Consider the following 20,727-nt stretch of genomic DNA (forward strand, 5'->3'; position numbering starts at 1 on the left):
CATACATACATGCACCTATACACACACACGCATACATACACACACCTACACTCATGCATGTCAAAATTCAAATTAATTTTTTTTTGAGCAATCACGATTGCTTATTGTCCTCACTTGACCGTCTTTGATGTTTGGTTCCTTTTTCAGCTTGGACCAGATGCCTCGGCAGCACCACCTAGAGTCCCTATATGAAAACGTAGTTTTCAGAGTTGCGACAACGCGGTATCATTTTCCTATTGGTCGAAGACCGCCTGAGGCAGTGTTTCTTCTTCTCCCGTAGGATTAACATGGAGCGTATGACAGTGCTGTGGAAAAACCCAGAATCTGGAAAATTAAAGGTGAGTCCAAGATTTTAATGCTCATATTACTGTTCTACAATGTTCAAATTATAAGTGTGTAGCTTTACTTGAGTGAGTCCATTCCTATTTCTTTAACTATCGCGTAATTATATCAAGAACATGTGTTCCGGTGTTCTAAAATTCCCTTCTGACACTTTATTTGGGTCTTTTATAGTTAGTTTTCCTGTTAAATCATTTAATCGAATCACAACATTATTGAAAAACAACACTTTAAGACAAGGCAAAAGTTTAAATTGTGTAAATTAAATTTTTTTAACGATAGATCTCTGTATTCGGTTTGGCGCGATCAATTTCGTGCTTGGCGACGAGTGGAAGTAAACAAAACATACACTTGTGATGTACGTGAGGATGTCTTCTTAACTTGTGATTTGTATTATAAATGCTGTATGTTGCAGAAAATTTTTATTTTAAATAAATGTGACTTGATATTAAAACCCATTTTAACTTATGTTTTAATTTTAGGGTTTTTATTTTTCCTGCTCATTGACAAAAATTTTGTATCGTTTTTAATATTCCTTCAAGCTATAAAACTCCAAGTTAAATCTTCTCTTTATGCAACGTAAGTATTTACAGTGTCAAATTTTCGTTTTTTGAAAGGAGATGCAGAGGAAATAAAATGCTTATAAATTATAGAACTTTCAATGCTTGCTGGCAGTATCTTTTTAATAACATTTAGATTTAAGGAAAAATGATTTGTTATGATTTTCTGCCAAATATTTATTAGTTAAAAATCGTAAAAAAAAATGTCAATTCGATTATGAAATTAATGTCACTACATGAATTTGCCAAAGCGTTTGAAGTGGATATGAAGTAGAATACTTGCTTGGCACACGGCAGTTTTTATCGATTTTTTGATTTTTTAGGTTGAGCGAGCCAATTTAAAATGTACTATTTTATAAAAAATTTAATGAATTGTAGGCAGTTTTGGTTATTTTGGTAATTTACTCTTTTTTATTCAACAAGCATGTCACTCGCTGTGTGTTCCATCATAAACAGAAAACTGAGATGTTCTAAGTTCGTTTCAAGTAGTGTGTTGGTACTTTTTATTATGCTCTAATTAGGGTTTACTAATTTTAAGGTTGCCGAGTTATTTCCTTTACATGCTACTCTTTCTTTATCACCTGAAGAATAAAGTACATGCTATCACCCCGCTTCAGGTTAGTAAAAATTTCTATTTTTATTGAGAAAATGATTTTTAAATAATTATCGCCATGATTGATACATAATTAAGTTTTAACAAATGTTGAATTACCTTTGAGATCAGGACCGTTATCATGGGTTTTTGAGATTGTAAAAGTCCTCCCAGCAACAGCTCTTGTTTGTCAGAAATTGGGTACATTTAAAATTTTGCGGGTTGAAATATCAATACTTTTATGATAAAATGCTGAATCAAAGATTTTTTAAGTGAAACTTTTTGCGCGAGGACTTTGAAGTTATGATCCTTCCTTTTTGTGTGACGAAATGTGGTGGGGATAAGCAATGTCGGTTAGAAGGAAAAAAGTGGCTTGCTTGCCTTCAGGTCTTGGAGAAAAGTGAGACATTACACTCTTCTCGCTTCCTTTCTCATTTTGTACGGTTGCATGTACTGCGTTCAGGCAGCGCAGAGATCAATATGTACATTTGTTATTACTTACTTTAGTTATCGTAAACAGATCATTTCTCTTCTTAAGAAGGAAGAAGATGATCATTATCAGTGGACACATTTATATAATTTTATGTAAAAATATGAATAAGAAACACAATCTGTTCAAAAGTGTTTGATGAATAGTTAAAATGTTTCACGTCTATCGTGTGTCATTATGACACAACGTGTTTCTTGGTATCAAACTTTAGAAGAATTCTACTCTTCTAGATCAGCAGAAAAATAAAGTACATGAAGCTCTCACCCCACATCAAGTTCGTAAAAATTTCGATATTTGGTGGGAAAATGATTTTTAAATAATCCTATCTCAATTAATGTGGAGTTAAATTTTAACTATTGTGGAATTGCATTTTAAAATAAAGGCTGTCATCGTGGGGTTTTGAGATTATCTGTAAAGATCAGGGTTCAAAAATATCCGATATTTTGATATACAGTTGAGTCCAGACTTATGCGAGGGATGCGTTCCAAGACCCCTCGCGTAAGTCGAAATTTCACATTGTGGAAAAAGGTATGTGTAAAAACTTTTATAAACATAACCAATCATTTTAGACACGTGTAAATACAACCTTAAACAGTTAAAAACCTTTTCTTAACCATACCTTACTGTTTCTTACATAAAGAACTGAATTTTTATTTGTATTTAAAAAAAAAGCCGTTTTATTCAACATAAAATACTGCTATGATGCACAGAAACAATGATCAATGGGAAAGAAAGACATAAAATAAACCAGTACTGTACGTACGGCATGTAGTAAGGAGAGCAAATGCCCTATAGTTGTACTGTACAGTTGATTCAATAATGATATTTGTAACTTAAAAAAAGTGAAAATGATCATTTATGCTGTTGTTATTCTAATATATTTTTAAATACAGTTGTTTCATTGGTTCTTTTATAAGTTTCCATCTATGGCATTACCCCTCTTCTTGGTTTCTTTAATTTACAATAAAAAACAGCTTCCATTTTCATAATTTTTGCATTTTGCTTGGGTACTATTACTCGGTGAACTTTTATGGATTTCCTTTTCTTGACTTTTAATTGTACGTATGGAAGATTCACTCATACCATCATACCTAATTGTTGTGCTACCCTTCGAAGCATTTTTTAGTTCAGCTTCAGCTTTTCAAGAAGCTTTACCTTTTCTTTAATTGTCAGAAACAATCTCTTTTTCTTTCTATCTTCACCAACTTTAGATAAAGCAGCACTCCTAGGTGTCATTATATTTCGTTAACTTTCGCATTTAGAATGAAAAAAAAATAATGGAAAATGAGAAGTAATTATTTATATAAGCGACAAAAGACTAGTACAGTGTGGGTTCTTCTGCTCTCAGTGATTCTAAAGGGATGAAGGTCCATTCACGAAAAACAACTTACTCACTGCGGTTCCTTTCCGAAAATTTTCATTTTGCGGGCAAGGAATTCGCGCTAGCTCAAAAATTCTTTACTGTTGAAAAAATCGCGTTATTGCCATTTCGCTTAAGTCGGATCACTTTGTAGCGGGAGTCGACTGTATATTGGATATTTTGATATTTATCCAATGTTTCAACCAATTACAAAATAACGTGTTTAGTAACTGCTTCCTTAAATCAGAGTTATTTATTTTCTTATATTATTATTATAATGCATCAACTTTGAAAGTAATTTTTCTTTCATTATTTATATTCATTTATTACATGTTCATGATTTTGCCTCACCCACTCAAAAAGTAATTCAATTGCATCCGAGTTCATTTCAACCACTCATAAAAATAGATATATCTGTAAATGAATATTCAATTTATCAGAGCTTATCTTAATTTGTTGAGGTCTTTAGAAAATCAATACTTTTGTCAGGAAATAGAACATTGAAATTAAGGGGAATTCAAATGCTCTAAAACAGTGGTGCCCAACATACGGCTTTCAAAACTGATTCATGTGGCCAGCTAAAATATCAGGTACAGATAAATGAATTTGCTAAAAAATGTGGCTTTCTTTTAAAGAATTTAAATTCAAGCATCAGTATATTAAAGTCAGACCAAACAACGTAAGTAGAAGCACAAATTTATAAATTACAGCAGACACGTGTTTCGGCGTTACAGGGAACGCCTTTTTCAATGCAAAAATAATGAGCTTATGGATGAAAAGACATCCGACAAAAGATATATCAGTATATTGCATTCCCTATATTTTTACTTCACTTAAATTTATATATTAAAAACAAACAAAAACAGTTTATGGTTAATTTCTTTAGTATGCACTCACATTTTTTCCAATCACAGTCACAAGTAAGCGCTTTGATGAGGTAGTGGCATTCATGTAAAAGTTGAATTCATTGAAGTTGAAAAATTGAAAAAATTGAACTCATGTAAAGACAGGAGTTCAATTTTTTTTTTCGCAATCTTGACTAAAACCATTAAAAAAATTAATTCATAGTTTTCTGAAAAGTACTGAGGACTGCTGAAATACCGCTTTCTGGAATAAAATTTGTTCAATATAACTACCATGTGATTTCATTATAGGATTTGTAGGACCATAGGAGCTATTTGTTGATCAAAAAATAAATTAAAAAATATTAATATTCAAATATTTGGAACCCGTACAACATGCCCCACTGTCCAATGTGCCCCACCTTCCCCTACAATTTTGTTGTGGATATTCCTAAGTAAGGTGCAGAAAAAACAAGCAAGTTTTCTCACGGTTCCTAAAAAATTTAGAATCACGAACGTTCATTACTTATTTTAGTCATCATAAACTGATGATTTCTCTTCTTAAGAGCAAAGATGATGCACAGTAACAAATATGTACATAACTAAATGAAAAACAATCTATGCTAGTCAAAAGAGATTGATGAATTAGGTAAAATATTCCCCTGTAATATGTGTTTTACTTTCTCAAGTGTTTTTAAAACACATCCTGTTATTTGAAATTAAATTTTACAACACACTTAATGCAAAGTAGTTGAAATGCAGTTCTATTTCTATTAAAGTGTGTTTTATTTATTTTCCATTTATAATTTTATGAACTAGTTTAAAAAAACATTCCTACCAATTGTGTTCAGCCGTATTGATGATTTAGCACATTTGAAGAGTTTTACTTCTGCTTTTAAATTTATTTGCCCTTAATGTTTAAGTTTCTTCCAGATATTCTGCAACTTGAAGCAAGCTCAACTACTAGCTGAATGGCCCTGATGCAGATGTTCTAGAAAACTCATGATAGTATTGTACTGTTCACTTAAAGAATTGTATAATAGAATGATCTCCAATATTTAGTTTACAAGGATGTCCAGAAATCATTTTCCAAGTTTTCTTAGCTTGACAGCTTTATCAAAACTAATGAAGTTGTTTAAAAAAATAAAAAACTTCCATACATAATATGCCATTCATGTTTGTTATGCTTCTTATTATGCTGATGACTTCAGAAAATATGTTGCCGAAATGGTCTTTGGACTTTCAACAATGACACACAAACCAACAAAAATTCTGTGTTTAAATGCTAAATAGTGTAATTAAATAAAATTTTGATCTTCTTCATACAAACAGTGCTGTATTTCTGATTTGTCACGCTTATTATCATATTTATTATCATTCATTTGTATAATAATATTGAAATGTAAAGAGGTAAAACAAACAATTTTGCAACAGAAATTGAGAAATAGCTGGAATTCTGTTTTGATTCTCTAAATTTAGAGTTTTGAATTTGTTTTGTAAAACAAATGCTTTAAGGTTTATGCTTGTTTGTCATGTAAAAATATTGTTTTCAATTTAGATTTTTAATTAATTTTTCGGTATTCAATTGAAGTAATTTAAGGTATACATAAAATTATGAAAAATATATTTAGGTTTGTTTATTTCAGCATTAAATGAACAGTTCATTGATGCTTATTCTCTTTGTGTAGTTATCCAGAAATCCCCCCCCCCTCTCAAGAAGAGATTTTTCTCCCCACTTAAACTACAGGACAGGATTTGAATAACTGCAAATAACTCCAATTTTGAAAGGGATAGGTAGCAACTGTTATCCTAGTCTACTTCCGACTGTCAATGCACCTTCTCTGTTTCTGACTAAATTCTGGAAGCATTTTTCAAGATGTTGGAATATAGGTCATGTTCATCCATCCATGATACAGGGTAATGAATGGAATTGCAATCTATATGAAAAAATCTGAACAAAAAATTCAATTTATTTCAATCAAGGGTTTTTTTTTCACAAACATTCACTTCACAAATAGTATAAAAGAAAATAAATTACAAGCATCAGTATATTTTGCCCTGTCTAATCGAAACTCCCTAATTGAGTAGATGGGAGTAAAGCCTATAACAAAATGTATTTTCTTTATGCTTATAAATGACTGAAATTTTTGATTAAACTTGTGTTTTGTCCATAGTTATTAGTTTTAGGAAATGATACTTTGGAGTAAAGAATTGATAAAAATTTGATAATAATAACCACATTTTGAACATGTGAATATTTTAAAGTTACGTTGCATTCCAGAAAACACAAAGATTAATCTTTGCTTATTTTGTTACTTAAGCAGTTATTGACAATAATAGTTTGCCCAAAATCTATAAAAACTACAGATTCTGTTTTGGTACCCTGAATTTGATTTTAATTGCCTCATTGAGAAAAATGTCTTTGTGTTTCGTTTTTTTTTTTTTTTTTTTTTTTTTTTTTGTGTGTAAAAATGTTAGAAATTCTATGTTTGAAATAAAGTTTACAGATGTAACAACACCAAAAAAATTAATTGAACACTAGAGACTTGTAATCTTTATGTGGTAATGACCTGAACTGTTAGTATGGAACGAATGAGTTTTCTTCATGCTAAGTTGTATTTAAAATTTCTGTCAAAATTAAATGTAAACATTGCTTTTCCATGAACATTGAAAATAAGTACAAGTCCTCTACTGGTGCTGGGAATGATTTTTTTCTTTGCTTCATTAAGAAAGTGTCTACTTTCTTTTCTTTATAATATTGTTTTGATTTGAAAATATTGTTCAAAATGTAAGTAATAGATGCATGATGTGATGCAGAGAAATAAATAACAATAGAAACATTTGTTTCTTATTCATATGAGTTGAAAATAAGTAATGTTTCAAGTTACACCCCTCAACTCCTTAATTTATTTCTGAATATTCCTATCTTCATCAAATTAAAGTAATAATTTTCAACTTTATTCAAATTAATATTTTAACCAAGAGTGCCTACTGAACCACTAAAATATTTAGAGGTTCTTGGTATGCTTTCTTTCTTTTTTTTGGGGGGGGGGGAGGGAGGCATTACCTCGTTTTGACCATCTACCTATTTCTAGTATTGAACTTTCAAATTTTCCTTTGCATATTTATCTTTCAAATTTTATATTTTAATGTTTAACTTAATCACATTTAAATCAGAAAATTGTACAGGGTAAACTAAAACATGCAATTTTAATTAGCCTTTTTTTTATAGCAAACCATTTTAATTAGTGATATTGCGTTTCAGATGGTTACAGGAAATACTTTTAGATTTAAAACTCTTTACAACGTTTGCCTTTCCGAAACAAAAACAAGCAATTTCTAATGTGCATTATCTGTCGTTCATTTATTTATTTTCATTTTCTTACCTTTTTTTATCTCTTTATTTATTTTGAATCAATTAAATTCTAACACATGGAGGTGAGAATTCACATGCTGCAAACCAAAAAAAAGAAAAATTATTACAAAAAAAAAAAAAAAAAACTGTCGGCAGATTTAAATGGATATATTTTTGCTGAAATTAAAAAATAATAAATTATTCCTTAGTTTTAACTGTAAAAGGCATGTGATAGCAAAGTTGCACTTTTTGAAGATTAGCCCATTAGTGACTGAAGTTTTTAATTAAACTAATGTTTTCTTTTTCGGATGAAAATGCTGAAAATTTTGTGTTTTAAATAAAGTTTATAGATACAATAACACCAAAAAGTAAATTGAACAACAGAGATCTATGTTGTTTACAACAACAACAAGATTACAACAATAAGATCATGCTATTGATCTGAAAACTTAGCATGAAAGAAATGAGTTTTCCTCATGCTAAATTGTTTTCAATTTTTAGTTTTTGCTTTGTAATAAAAATTCAAAATAAGTACAAGTCCTTTTTTGGTGCTCTGAATTGTTTTAATTTTGTTTCATTAAAAAAATGTCTACTATCTTACTACCTTTCATTCTAGTTTTGTTTTGGTATAAAAATGTTGTTGAAAATTTTAAATAATAAATAGTGTACTTTCAAGAAATAAATATAAAATAATGGAGACATCTGTTTCTTATGCATATAAGAATGTTGAAAAAATATAATGTGTCGAAATACACCCCCTCCTTAACTTCCCAATTTATTTCTGAATATTTCTATCTGCATCTAGTTTCAAATAAAAATGACCTCTGATTAATATAATTTCAGTTTTCAACTTTATACAAATTAATCTATTAACTAGGTATGCCCACTAAACCATTAAAATATTCAGAGGTTCTTAATCTCTTTTTTTTTTTTTTTGGAGTGGGTTGGGGCGAGATGGGATCCGCAGTGTGGGGTGCCCCACCTCTTAAGGGGTTCAACGGCCTCTGAAATTAAAGACAAAAATTGACAAAAACTAGCACTAAGACTTATTTAACGTTACAAATATACACTGATGGCCTCTGGGGAGGGGCTATACAGATTTTGTTGCAGGGAGGCCTAAAATGTATAGATCCTGGCCTGGATAGGATACCTTGTTTTAAGCTTCTACATATTTCTAGTATTCCTCTTTCAAACTTTCTTTTGCATATACATGGGTGCCACACCCCTAACAGCCCCCCACCCACCCCCCGTAGGTGGGCATCCCAGGCATATATTTCCTTTCAGAATTTTTAAGCTAATGCTAAGCTTTGTTCCATTTAAATCAGAAAATTGTATATTTTTCTTTTTATAGAAAAAAAAATAAATAAGTAATGCTTTTGATATCAATATAAGAAATATTTCTATGTTCAAAAATCTTTATAAAGCTTAATTTAATGTAGCAAAAACAAGCAATTTTTTATGTTCGTTATTTGTTGCTTATTTATTTATTTTCATTTTCTTAATCAGTCTTTATTCTTTCATTCATTTTGAATCAATTAAAATTATAATATAATTTTCGTTGTCTCGGAATCTTTTGATTAATTTAAAATTGATCGCATTAAAGAAAATAAGGTTTAAGAAAAAAATATCTGCTCTTAATTCTGCTAACACAGGGCCATTTTGTCTTTTTTTAATGTTTGAATAAAAATCGAGCGTTTCACTTATTGAACAGCATTCATTTTCGAATCCGCGTGCTTACATCTTTTCAGAACCAGAACCCGTTTCAGCCAGTCTTTCCGCTCCCGTTTGCGACTATTTTTTTTAAATGAAACTCGAAAGCGAGCAAGGAGCCAATCTTGCAACTCGGCGGCAACCCTATCTTCCCCCTGTAACTGGTTGCGCTTTCCGAGCATAGCTGTTGTCGCAACTCTGAAAACTACGTTTTCATATAGGGACTCTAGCACCACCGGCCTCTGCCGGCGCGGCTCCTGCGGTCCTGAGCCGTACGCTTCTCCTGTTCGGGGGCATCCATGTGTTACACACACGTACGTTCAGACAATCACTCACACACGACTGCACACACATACACTCACACACGCCTACGCGCATACACACAGATCTATGCACACACATACACACACAACTATGCACACGTGACCGCCCAGGAGGAGGGGCAGGCTTGGGGGGACAGGAGTCATTTCTAGAAACATTAACTCCGATGAGTAGGGTCCTGTCAGCAGTTCGTGATTGCGAAAAACATAATTTGAATTCAAGATGTCAAAGTTCAAATTAAATTTTTTTAAATCTATTTACACATTGCTTTCTTTTTACTAAAGACACTAATGAAGTCACGTGTTATTGTCACGTGATTATTATTATTTTTTTTTAAACATTCTTCATGACTGAAATCTCCATCTCTTAAGCTCTAAAATTAGACGACCAATGCTGAGTAAACTATTTTAGGGCCGATGCAATAATTAATAGACAAAAAAAAAATAATGACTGAATAATTAAGATTTCAAATTAGTGAACTGCAACCGTTGTGGATTTCATTGTTCGCGCGCCTTGCGCTAGTGAATTTCGCGCCAACGCCATTCTATTCCGTTAGCTTGTTGCTGTTGGGTGTGTGTCGTCAACGTCTCTCTTATTTGATAGCAAAATGTCTGGTCGTGGAAAAGGTGGTAAAGCAAAAGCTAAGAGTAAGACAAGGTCTTCTAGAGCAGGTCTGCAATTTCCTGTTGGTCGAATTCACAGGCTTTTGCGCAAAGGCAACTATGCTGAAAGAGTAGGTGCCGGTGCCCCCGTCTATCTTGCTGCAGTTTTAGAATACTTAGCTGCTGAAGTATTGGAATTGGCAGGGAATGCTGCCCGTGATAACAAGAAAACTCGCATCATCCCACGTCATTTGCAACTCGCCATTCGAAATGACGAAGAATTGAACAAATTACTTTCCGGAGTTACAATTGCCCAAGGTGGAGTACTTCCTAATATTCAAGCAGTTTTATTACCGAAAAAGACCAGTACTGGTACAACTTCTGGCGGGAAGTCTGGATCCGGAAAGAAAGGAGGTCCCAGCCAAGAATTTTAAATGCTGTTAAATTCTGTGGACCGAACTTTTAAGTTGACTCATTTTTCATTATCGAAACTTTTCATTCATCTGTCCTAAGTATGTTTTTGTCGCGTTTTTAAAATATCTAAAATTTTTAAAATAAAAGGACTGAAAGGACGTACCATTTTCTTTAATGAACTTTCTCTGGAGTTATTGTATTTCAGATTTTTTTTAGGATTTTATTACTAACTAGTTCTTTAATTTGACTAGGTTGCATGTTTTTGGAGAGTGTTGTAAAGGAATCTTTGTTCCGGTGTAAATTGCTATTTAATTTTCAAAGCGTGAAGTGAAAAATAGAAACCACTATATGAATAACTTTTAGAGTAAAGCTTAGAAATAAGGCGATTCAGTATTTCTGGCAAATGTCTGAGTCCGTAACCTGGCACTTTCTTTAACTTAACTATTTAATTTACCCCTATCTATTTTCAGTCTTAAAATCCATCTTAACACTTAAAAAAAAATTAGTATTCATACTATTCCATTATTTTAATTGTACCTAAATTCCACCTAAGTTTGAAAATATTGAGTAAGATTCTTATTAGAACCATGCTTTGCTGTATAACCATCACTATACCCAAATTCCCCCATCCACTGAGTAATTTGATAATAGGGAAATTTATATTTGCCATTACAGGCCTGAAAGTTCAAAGTAGGCCATTTTTATACCCAAATTATCCCGACAGACCCTATTGGTAGGACTAATCCAGAATAAAATTATGTTTACTCAATCAGTAAATGAAAAAGTTATGGCTAAAAAGGTCATGTTACAGACCTGACATAATTGTCCAAAATACTCTGAAATGACCTAATGGGGAAATTCCTTTTAATCTGATTGTTCAAATACCTTATGACGAGGGTAAGTTATATATTGATTTAACATTCTTTTGCATCAAATTTTGTTGATCAGTCATGTGCCTAGGGCATTAAAAAAAAATATATCTAAAGCTAATGGTATGAAATTATTAGGTACTAGAAACTTGTCAATCCAGTTTTCATTAGGTTAGATTGTATGCTAAAATTTTTAAGTTACAAAAAACTGGTTGATTTTTTTAGAAAATCAGCTATGGGCGAGTTGATTACTGTTCAAAGCATTAATAATAGTTGCATTTTATGAGTATAATATGTGAAAAATTTTAATAATGGGTTTAGTATTGTTTCAACAGTAATAACAAGCAAGTTAAGTTATACCTGATGCCAGCACTTCTTAAATTGTGTTCTGTGGTACCCAGGGGTTCCATGTAATTTGTTAAATTTGTAATAGTCTCTTAAAAGCTCCATTGAAATAATTTCTGAATGAAGCATTCAATAAGTAATTTTGGAATAAGCAGCAGAGAAAATATCAAAACGAAATAGGGATTGAAAACTCCGTATCAGAGATTTTGGATAACTAAATTGCACTGTCGATGTATGTTAGTAAAAGTACAAGAATACAAAATTTTTATCAATATCTTTTAAATTTCACTTTGATGACAAGTACCTATTACTTGAGGCAGTGAGAAGCAAAGTAATGTAAGTGGGCATTTAAAAGTTTTGAGTAAAACAAGTTGAAAGATAACTTCCTCAGTTGGCTTTTATTGAAAAGTTTTTTCTCAATCACGTTGTATAACAGCACTTACCAGGACTGCTTGTAATAGGCCAACAGACAGTAACCATCTCCAACTTCTTAACAGGTATCTGTTGTAAGCCTGGGCTGTTTTCTCATAACATTGCGTTTCAGAATTTCTCTTGGGAATGAAAAGTGTTGGTGTTGAAAAGGATCCTTAATACAAATGCACAATCTTTTCACTTCAATCAATTGTTAATGAGGTATCTTCAGAGTATAATTTGCTTTGATAGGTGTATAGTTTAACTTACGAATTAAAATCCATTATCATAGAACTGTAATAAAATTTCTCGCCTGTATTTTTTTTAAACAGATCAATGTTCTTGAAGGTTAAAACATTACCTGACACTTATCAGTAATCCTAACTCATTTAGAGTTCCTATATAGAAGCTACCCTTCAGAGTCGCGCAATACGTGACCTTCCGCTCATTGGTCGAAGCCTCCAGTTTACCCCCGCAGGCGATAAAGATTTTCCTCCCTTAGACTTAACATGGAGCATTCGAGAAACTATCGAGAATACGCAAAATCCGATAAAATACAGCACTGAAGAACTCTTTTGCTATTTGTTATCAATATATGGATGTTTAATTTTATATGCATGGGCAATTTTTTCCTGAAAAAAAAACCCTTTTTTTTAATCTTATTTTTTGGGTTCTGGTAGTGAAGTATCCATACTGTTTATACTTATTTTTTGCTCAATATCCTTATACAACCTGCTTATTTAGGTGCTATACGATATCTATGCGATCATTTTGTCATTATCACTTAATTATACCACTGTAAACGCAGTCTACTGTTTTAAATTTTGCTTTTATATTCGTTTTTGTGTACTCTTAGCTTGGCAAGCTTTTGAATGCATTTGGCCACAGCAATCCTCGCCAAAGTTTTGCAATGTGCAAAGAAGATTTAAATTTACATTTTGTTACTTTTTTTGGAATATGCATAACTATCAAGTAAAAGTGACAAAACAAACTTAATTTTAGCTTTAGATATGTGATTGCTATTAATGTCAATAATTGAATCGAAATTTTGACGCATCGCGTAACTTATAGTTTAATTGATTTGAATTAAAATATAGAAATGTCATGCATAATTTTCCCACCTGTTTATAGGCATATTGAGTTATATTCTCTGAGAGTTTTAATTTTACTAGAATTAATATAATGAATTGTTTTGGTGTCCGGTAAGATGTACTGCAGTATATTTTTTTCCTGCAATTTGAAATGGAGTCCCTTTGAAATGACTTCAAGAAGCCACAAAGTGAAAAGATAAGGAGTTTTTGTCTGATTTCATTTGATCCACAAGCTCGTTTGTTTTGCCTTCAAAAAGGCGTTCCTTGAAACCCCGAGACTCGGATATACAATATTCTGCATTTTTTTTTTTTTCAATTACTTTGTTATATTTTAGTTTTACTTTTTCTGCACAACGGTATTTATTGAACTTTAAAACTACCTTACTTAACATTTTATTTACAATTAAGTTCCCCAAAGTAATTAACTTAATTATTCATATTTATAATATCTGCAAATTGTATTCTGTATTCTTCCTTTCTTTTTTTTATTTATTTTTTTAATAGAGAAAAAAGTCTTATTTTTTGAAATAGTCAGACATCTCTATTAGTTTTTTAAAAATCAGATTTCTTTAATACATTTTTTTAAGCGCAGATATACAATTTCAAAGTTTATATTTAGTTTAAAGCATGTTTTTCTCTGAGGGAGTGTGCGGGGAATGATTTTTTTTCCTGATGAATTCCAAGTTTTCGCTATTAAGATTGTAATCAGGTTTTGAAAGTTTTCTTAAACATTCTTGCTATCCATATTAATGCTTTAAAGTTGATTAATTCATTTCCCAAAGTTGTAATTTTTATTTACACTAAATATCCACAAAAAAAATTCGAATTCGGGCAATATTTTGAATGTTACACCATAATACATGGAGTAATCATATAAAATATATTAAAAATACTGCAAAAATGGGCAATTTTGATGTCACAAATAAAGGTACTGTTAAAAATAGTTATAAAAAGATCACTAAATTTTTACACAAACAAAAGGAAAAAACATTCGAAATGAAGTCATTTAAATATTACTTATACTTTGATATAAGAAACGCTTAAGAAAGTATAATCATTCATATTATCCTATTGAACTCTTTACATTTTCATAATTTTAAAATATGGGGGGGGGGGCTGTATTTACGCATAGAATGGTGTTTTGCATAGTAATCTAACCGCCCATGTACTAGCTCTGCAAAAGTAAAAAAAAAAGGGAAGAATGACAAGAGATTATGCGCCAATCTTGCACGAACTTAGCCACAAAGCAACCCCTCTTGGTAAAGTCGCTCTTCGTATTGCGAGACTCTGAAGCGTAGCTTCTATAAAGAGGACTCGAATTTAGTTTAACTTGAATTTTAGGAAAGAGCATTGTTAGATTTTGTAAATGTTGTCAAAACGGCAGAGTAATGAAATTGATTACAGTACAGTCAAGTTACATTGAAGATAGTAAGATGGCAATTCTATGAAAAAGTAGACAAGAGGAAGGCAAATTTACAAATTGTTATATTCAGGGCAGGGTTGGCAAAAACCCGGGTTTTTTTTAAAAAAGCCCATGGACCCAGGGTTTTTTGGGTTTTTTTAAATAAAACCCAAAAAAATATATTAACAGTACAGTCAAGTTACATTGAAAAATATAAATGGGTTGAAAAATATATTGGGTTTTTTTGGGTTTAAATAAAACCCAAAAAAACCCAACTAAAGTTGGGTTTTTTAAAAGAAATGTGGGTTTTTTTGTCTTTTTTTAGGGAAAATGTGGGGGTACTTGTAGCATATTGTAGCGTAAGTATATGGACAAAGTGCAAAAATTGTCTTCGGGGAAAAAAAGCTGGAAAACTAGTTAAAATTCAGCATTTTCTGAAGAAAAGTATGAAAGACGAAAAAACCTAAGTATGGTGAAGTTTCGGGTTTTTTAATTTTCATTATTACCAACAGTTAAGGCAAAGTTACTTCTCGAGTGATAAAATCTATTGTTCGTTTTTAATTACTACGTTTTTTTTTTTTTGCATTTTACTTTATTGTATTTATTTTGTTATGCAAAACTACTGTAGAACCTCAAGTAGTTTAAATCCCTTTTTACTGAATTCCAGCTTAATCAAGACATTTCTTTGAATTTTATGCTGCCTGTTTTTCTATTTCTGTGTACAGAGTTAGAAATATTCAACTTTTTGGTAAGATAATGAATATACTGTATCTGTTCTGTCGACCGTTTGAAAAATCTGTTTATTTCTAAAAAATATACCTTGTTTTTATTCGAGATTTGTGATGTGTTGGTTAGCAGAAAATAATTCACATGAAAGCCTTTTAACTAGATTAGTTTTCTCTGTACACATATTGAGAAAATCAGACGTGACAGGACTTGGTCGAGATAATTTGAGTTATTTATTGACCAGTTCAAGAAAAAAGTTAAATACATTTATTTAAAATCTTTGAAGTATTTTTTTAATGCCGTTAAGAGTTAAGAAATACTATTAAAGTTCAAAATTCATTTTTTATGTTCATTGTCTGCGGTAAAGAACAAATAAGAAAGAAGTTTAAATTGTGAAAGTATTTAAACTAATTATTTTAAAAAAACCCAAAAGTGGGCTAAATAATGGGTTTTTTTAAATGGGTTTTTTCAAAAAAAAACCCATTGGGTCCAACCCAATTGGGTCCAATTTGGCCAACCCTGATTCAGGGTTTGTACTCGATTTCAGAAATTAAATGAAGGAGTAATTTTGAGCTAGCCTTATAAATTTTCACTTTTTTTCAACTGATTTGAACCCCTTTCCCCTTCGTCACACTTTACCTTTCTCCTTCCCTTGTCACATGTCTTATTTTTCATAAACATATTGTTATAATGACTGTGTGATGTCACTTTTTGGCACCCTCTCTTTCCCTTGTCACAATTTCATGAGCCCGCAAGGGCGCCCATATAGGGGGGGCAAGAGGGGGCTCAATCCCCTCTCCCCCCTTTGAAATTAAAACTTCTTTGCTTTTAGTACTCTTTTTCTTTGCAAAAATACAGAAACATTTCTTCTCCTGTCATTATTTAAAGAGTTATTAAAGTATTTTAATAACTCTAATCTGTACTGAAATCGGATTCTATGGGGAAAATATCCAAGCCCCCCCTCCCCCTAAAATTTTGCATATGGGCGCCCTTGTGAGCCCGTCTCCCCTCAAGGCATGACATCCCTTGTGGATGACCCTTTTTACAATGTCAAAACTGCAATTTACTAAACAATTGCTTTTTTTAACAAAATCACTTACCATAGTACATCTACTAATGTATTTTTTAATATTTAAATATCGAACAAACTGACTTTTGCTACTGAGAGTGTGGTGGAGTTAAGAGCAATAATCATAACACTTGACCAAATAGCCAAGCACTGTTTAAGCATGATTTAATTCACCTATGAAATGTCTTAATAATCTAATAATATCTTCACATTCAACTTTTATGACTTCTATAACCAATTTATAAATCACATCTTTATGAAAAAATAGATCAAATTACTACATTAAAACTACTTTTATACCTTCACCCCTGTGACGAAGTTTTGTCGATCGAAGTATTTTAAATTACTGTCATAAAGGACGATTATGGAGTCTTGATCTTAAAAAGGAGTTAAAACCAAAATGAAGAAGTTTGAAGGGCCCTTCAAAAAATTTTCCTAAATGAAGTTTTGAAGGAGCGTACGAACCCTGATATTGCTTCAAGTAATATAGCAAATCAAGAGTTAACATGAGATTTATAAAGATGTACGCATATATTACCAATTGACATTTGACTATCTTTTAGAACATTTAATTTTCTATAGTAAAATTAACAGGATTTTTAGAAAAATAAAGTTTTAAGATCTTGCTATCACACTGATCCCTAAAAATGTTTCAGTTATCATGGCAATTGCATTCTTCCATGGAAAAACAAAACTTCTTGATGTTTGCATAGCTGAACAAGATAAATGTTTAAATTTGATCAAATTTTTATTAACTGGGAAAATTTTAGTAAAAAGTTGGTGATGAGTAAGCCAAAATGAACAAGCAATTGTAATAGCATTCATTAATGTACAAATGAGATACATGGCTGTTTTTAGGTGAAGTGTTGGACATTCACTATCAGGATAAACAAATGTTTCTCTAGAACCAAGTCAAAGCAAATATTTTTTTCTTGCTTTAAAATTTCTTTCAGATTGTTTTGAAAGATGAATCCTATAATTGGAAAGCTTTCACCAAGTCTTTCTATAATAAAAACAATCTCAAATTTGACAAAATCAATACCTTCTATAGAGTTTAAGCTGAGTTTTTTAAATTATGATCCTAGATTTTAAAAGTAACATCGGGAATTTATACTAATGATTAAACCAGTTCTATAATTTCGGTTGGTTTTTTTAATGAATCTTTATGAGATAGACGAGTTGTCCCCCCCCCCCCCCCCCCCAATTACTCTTGCATCTTAGAATAAAACTAGTGAAATCTCGGTACAAACAAAATATGAATTAAATTCCTATTACATTTTTAAAAAATGGTCTGTTTAGTAAAGCTGTGTTATTTTACAACTTATGTTTTAAGGACAAAGTATTTTAATTCACTAATATAGTGTTGAACATGGTGATTATGTTGTCATAAAAAATTGTCTCACTAATATTTTCCATCCCAGCAACAATTTCAATCAGCAGTCTGCTGCAGATAACAAGCTAAACAAACCAATATTAGGTAATGGTAAATGAAAATATATTCTAAGTTTATGCTTCTTTACTCTTGAGGTGGGAGAGGAAAACCTCAGAGAAGGAATTAATAAATGGAGGGAGCGAGTCCAATCATTGGCTTTTGCAGGCTGGAGGCAAAGACCCCAAGCCATGTGACTCGAAAACGACAAATGGTTGACAGGTTTTTGCTTGAAGCTAGCGAAAGAAACCACATTTCTTCCAATGCTTTGCTTTAAAATCTATAATGTGACTTGGGGTCTTCGCTTCACTAATGAGTCTTCAGGGTCTTCACTCCCTCCATTTCATCTTTTCTCAATGATGAAAAAACACGGAAAATATGTACAAACTTTCATTTGTTTTGATTTAACTTGGTTTCTTGTATCAACATGGGTTTTTCCATCCTCGAGAAGTCTCAAGTAGCTACAACAGATATCGTAGCTTCTGTTTCTACTACGCCATTGCAAAATACTTTAATAGAAGACATCAAATGTTTGAAAAGGTTCAAGCTACTTCAGACTAATCTTCTGCAAAAATATATTCATGTGTAAAAAAAGTATTTTGAAAGATTTTGGTACGCATAGTCAAAAATGCTTTTCAATTTTATGAACAGGACTTTTAATAGATCTCAAGAATTTAGTATCTCTGCACATGGGGGTCCATATAGGAGGGCAAGTGGGCGCTCAAACTCCTCCCCTCTTAGAAATTAGAATTTTCTTGCTTTTAGTACCTTTTTCTTTTCAAAAATGTAACATTTCTTCTCCAGCCATTAATGAATAAGTTATTAAAAATATCAAATTTAAATAACTAATCTGTTCAGAAATCTTTCTCTGGGGAAAATGTCTGAGCCTCCCCTAAAAAACAAATTAAGAAAAAGTGGATGGTCACAAATCCGCCAACCTGAAATAGTTCGAACTGCAGATCAAGTCACTTTTACTAACTTAGAACTACCATATTTTCAAAGCAATAACTAATTTAGCGCTCATGTTAAGCCGTGAAAAGGAGGGGGGGGGAGTCTTTACATTGAATCTCACCACTAAGAATGGCGTTGCTTAGAAAAATTAAGACTTCAGTAATTTTTTTTTTATGCTGGGTATTTTTCTCTGTCAATTATACATATTTGGATTATTTGTTAGGAGAAAGGGAGCGTTTCCCAGGATTTCTCAAGTAATTGAAGTCTTGAAAACTCAAATGTAGTCCATCTCTTACAGCTCTGGAGATAGGGACCAGAACTTTCTACAGGATGTTTTTCGAAATTGCAGTTCCAAAATCTCAATTTTTAACTATCCAAGATAATATTCGAGGTAGTTTGAAAGGCTTCCCCTGAATATTTTATGAAAGAAACACCTGTAGGATACCTTTGATTACACAAAGGTAGCAAAGAGGTTCAGTACATTGTTTCAAAAATTTTTAGAAATTAAATCTTTCAAAGTACAGTAAAAAATCGCTCCCTCCTTGAACATTTCCTGGATCCGCCCTTGGTTGGTGGTTCTTGTTTTGATTAATCTGATGATGGCTATGTGTATGCATATTTTACGACAGGTTATTTTCAGATGACATTACTGGAGAAGTGTGGATTTTCTACTGCAAGGCTAGACATCTGAGTGTGTGGGATGGGGGGAAAAAAGGTCACTACATTTGTAACTTCTGCAATTAAAAAATGATAAATTATTTTTATTTTTCATTAAAATATTTAAGATGATATTTAATAAAATTTTGGAATTCAAATTTTATGCTTTTTATTTATTTTTTAAGAGAAAAAATAGTTTTTTTTTTCAAGTGGTCCGTTTTTTGTACCACCTCTTGAAAAACGTGATTTTGCCTTTTTTCGTAATTATGATGTTTTAAAACACTTAAAACTGGTGTAATGGTTTTTGAACCCTAAGATCACCTTCATTAATGTTTTCAAGATTTATTGGCACTAAAATTATCCCATTAGTGTGAACAGGTGAATCAGTAGGTAGAATATGAAAGTGGTGGCCCGTTTTTGAACCATTTCCTCCTTTAAAAAGTTCACTTCAAATTGCGAAGGACTACTCCATAGAATGAACTGCCAAAATACTTAACTAATTTATGATTGTTTTCAAAACCTTTTATTTGCGACTTTACGTACCAAAACTGGTCATATTGCCACCTCAGAGCAGCAATAAAACATCTAATCCCAGAAATAACACTAAGATGTCTTACTGATGCGACGATATACCCAGTGCTTCAACAACCTTTATACAGTTCTTAACAGTTTTGAAGAAGGAAAAAAAAACCTTTCACATCAGTATTGGAATAGAAATAATTAACTTTGCATCTCATGAAACAGAAAATATGTCTTATTTTTGGAGTAAGGTAAATTTTTAATAATTTTATTTATTGTAAATTACTCTTAAACATAAGCGTCTCGTACGAGGGGGAGGAGGGGGCGCAAGGTGGGCAACTGCCCCCCTCACTTCCATAATTAAAGGATCCTTGCATCCTCACTTTTCAAAGTTAAAGATTAATGATTGATTGTAAAAAGGATTTTAAAATAGGGTTAATTGATTTATTTCATGAAATTAAAAACTAAAAATTCCAAAAAAAGGAACTTTCTCTTCTTATTTTATATGAATGGGACTTTAATATGAAAGGGGTTGCGTCTACGGTAGCCACCTGTCTCAATTTTTGATACCTTATTCCACATTTTTAGAAGTTATTGAATAAGTGCCAGTAATATAGCCCAATTTTGCAAGAAAAAAATCAGCTTCAGGACCCACGCCCTCGAATTTCTACAA

The 20,727-nt window shown here is 31.8% G+C and overlaps 1 protein-coding gene and 1 long non-coding RNA gene across 2 annotated transcripts in view; one reads left to right on the forward strand and one right to left on the reverse strand.

Moving 5' to 3' along the window:
- LOC129222833 (uncharacterized) overlaps positions 1-9,509 on the reverse strand; it is a 39,180-nt gene extending 29,671 nt beyond the window's left edge. Inside the window, exons 1-2 of the long non-coding RNA XR_008580617.1 lie at positions 9,485-9,509; positions 115-175 (exon numbers count right to left, since the gene is read on the reverse strand). This is a non-coding gene — a long non-coding RNA (uncharacterized LOC129222833). The remainder of the gene's footprint in view (positions 1-114; positions 176-9,484) is intronic.
- A 575-nt stretch (positions 9,510-10,084) lies between these two features.
- LOC129222832 (histone H2A-like) lies at positions 10,085-10,743 on the forward strand. Its single transcript, XM_054857384.1, has one exon. The coding sequence runs from the start codon at positions 10,177-10,179 to the stop codon at positions 10,603-10,605; it is 429 nt and encodes a 142-aa protein (XP_054713359.1). The 5' UTR covers positions 10,085-10,176; the 3' UTR covers positions 10,606-10,743.
- The last annotated feature ends 9,984 nt before the right edge of the window (positions 10,744-20,727 follow it).

This window comes from Uloborus diversus, chromosome 5 (genome assembly GCF_026930045.1).
Source record: "Uloborus diversus isolate 005 chromosome 5, Udiv.v.3.1, whole genome shotgun sequence".
Lineage (NCBI taxonomy): Eukaryota > Metazoa > Arthropoda > Arachnida > Araneae > Uloboridae > Uloborus > Uloborus diversus.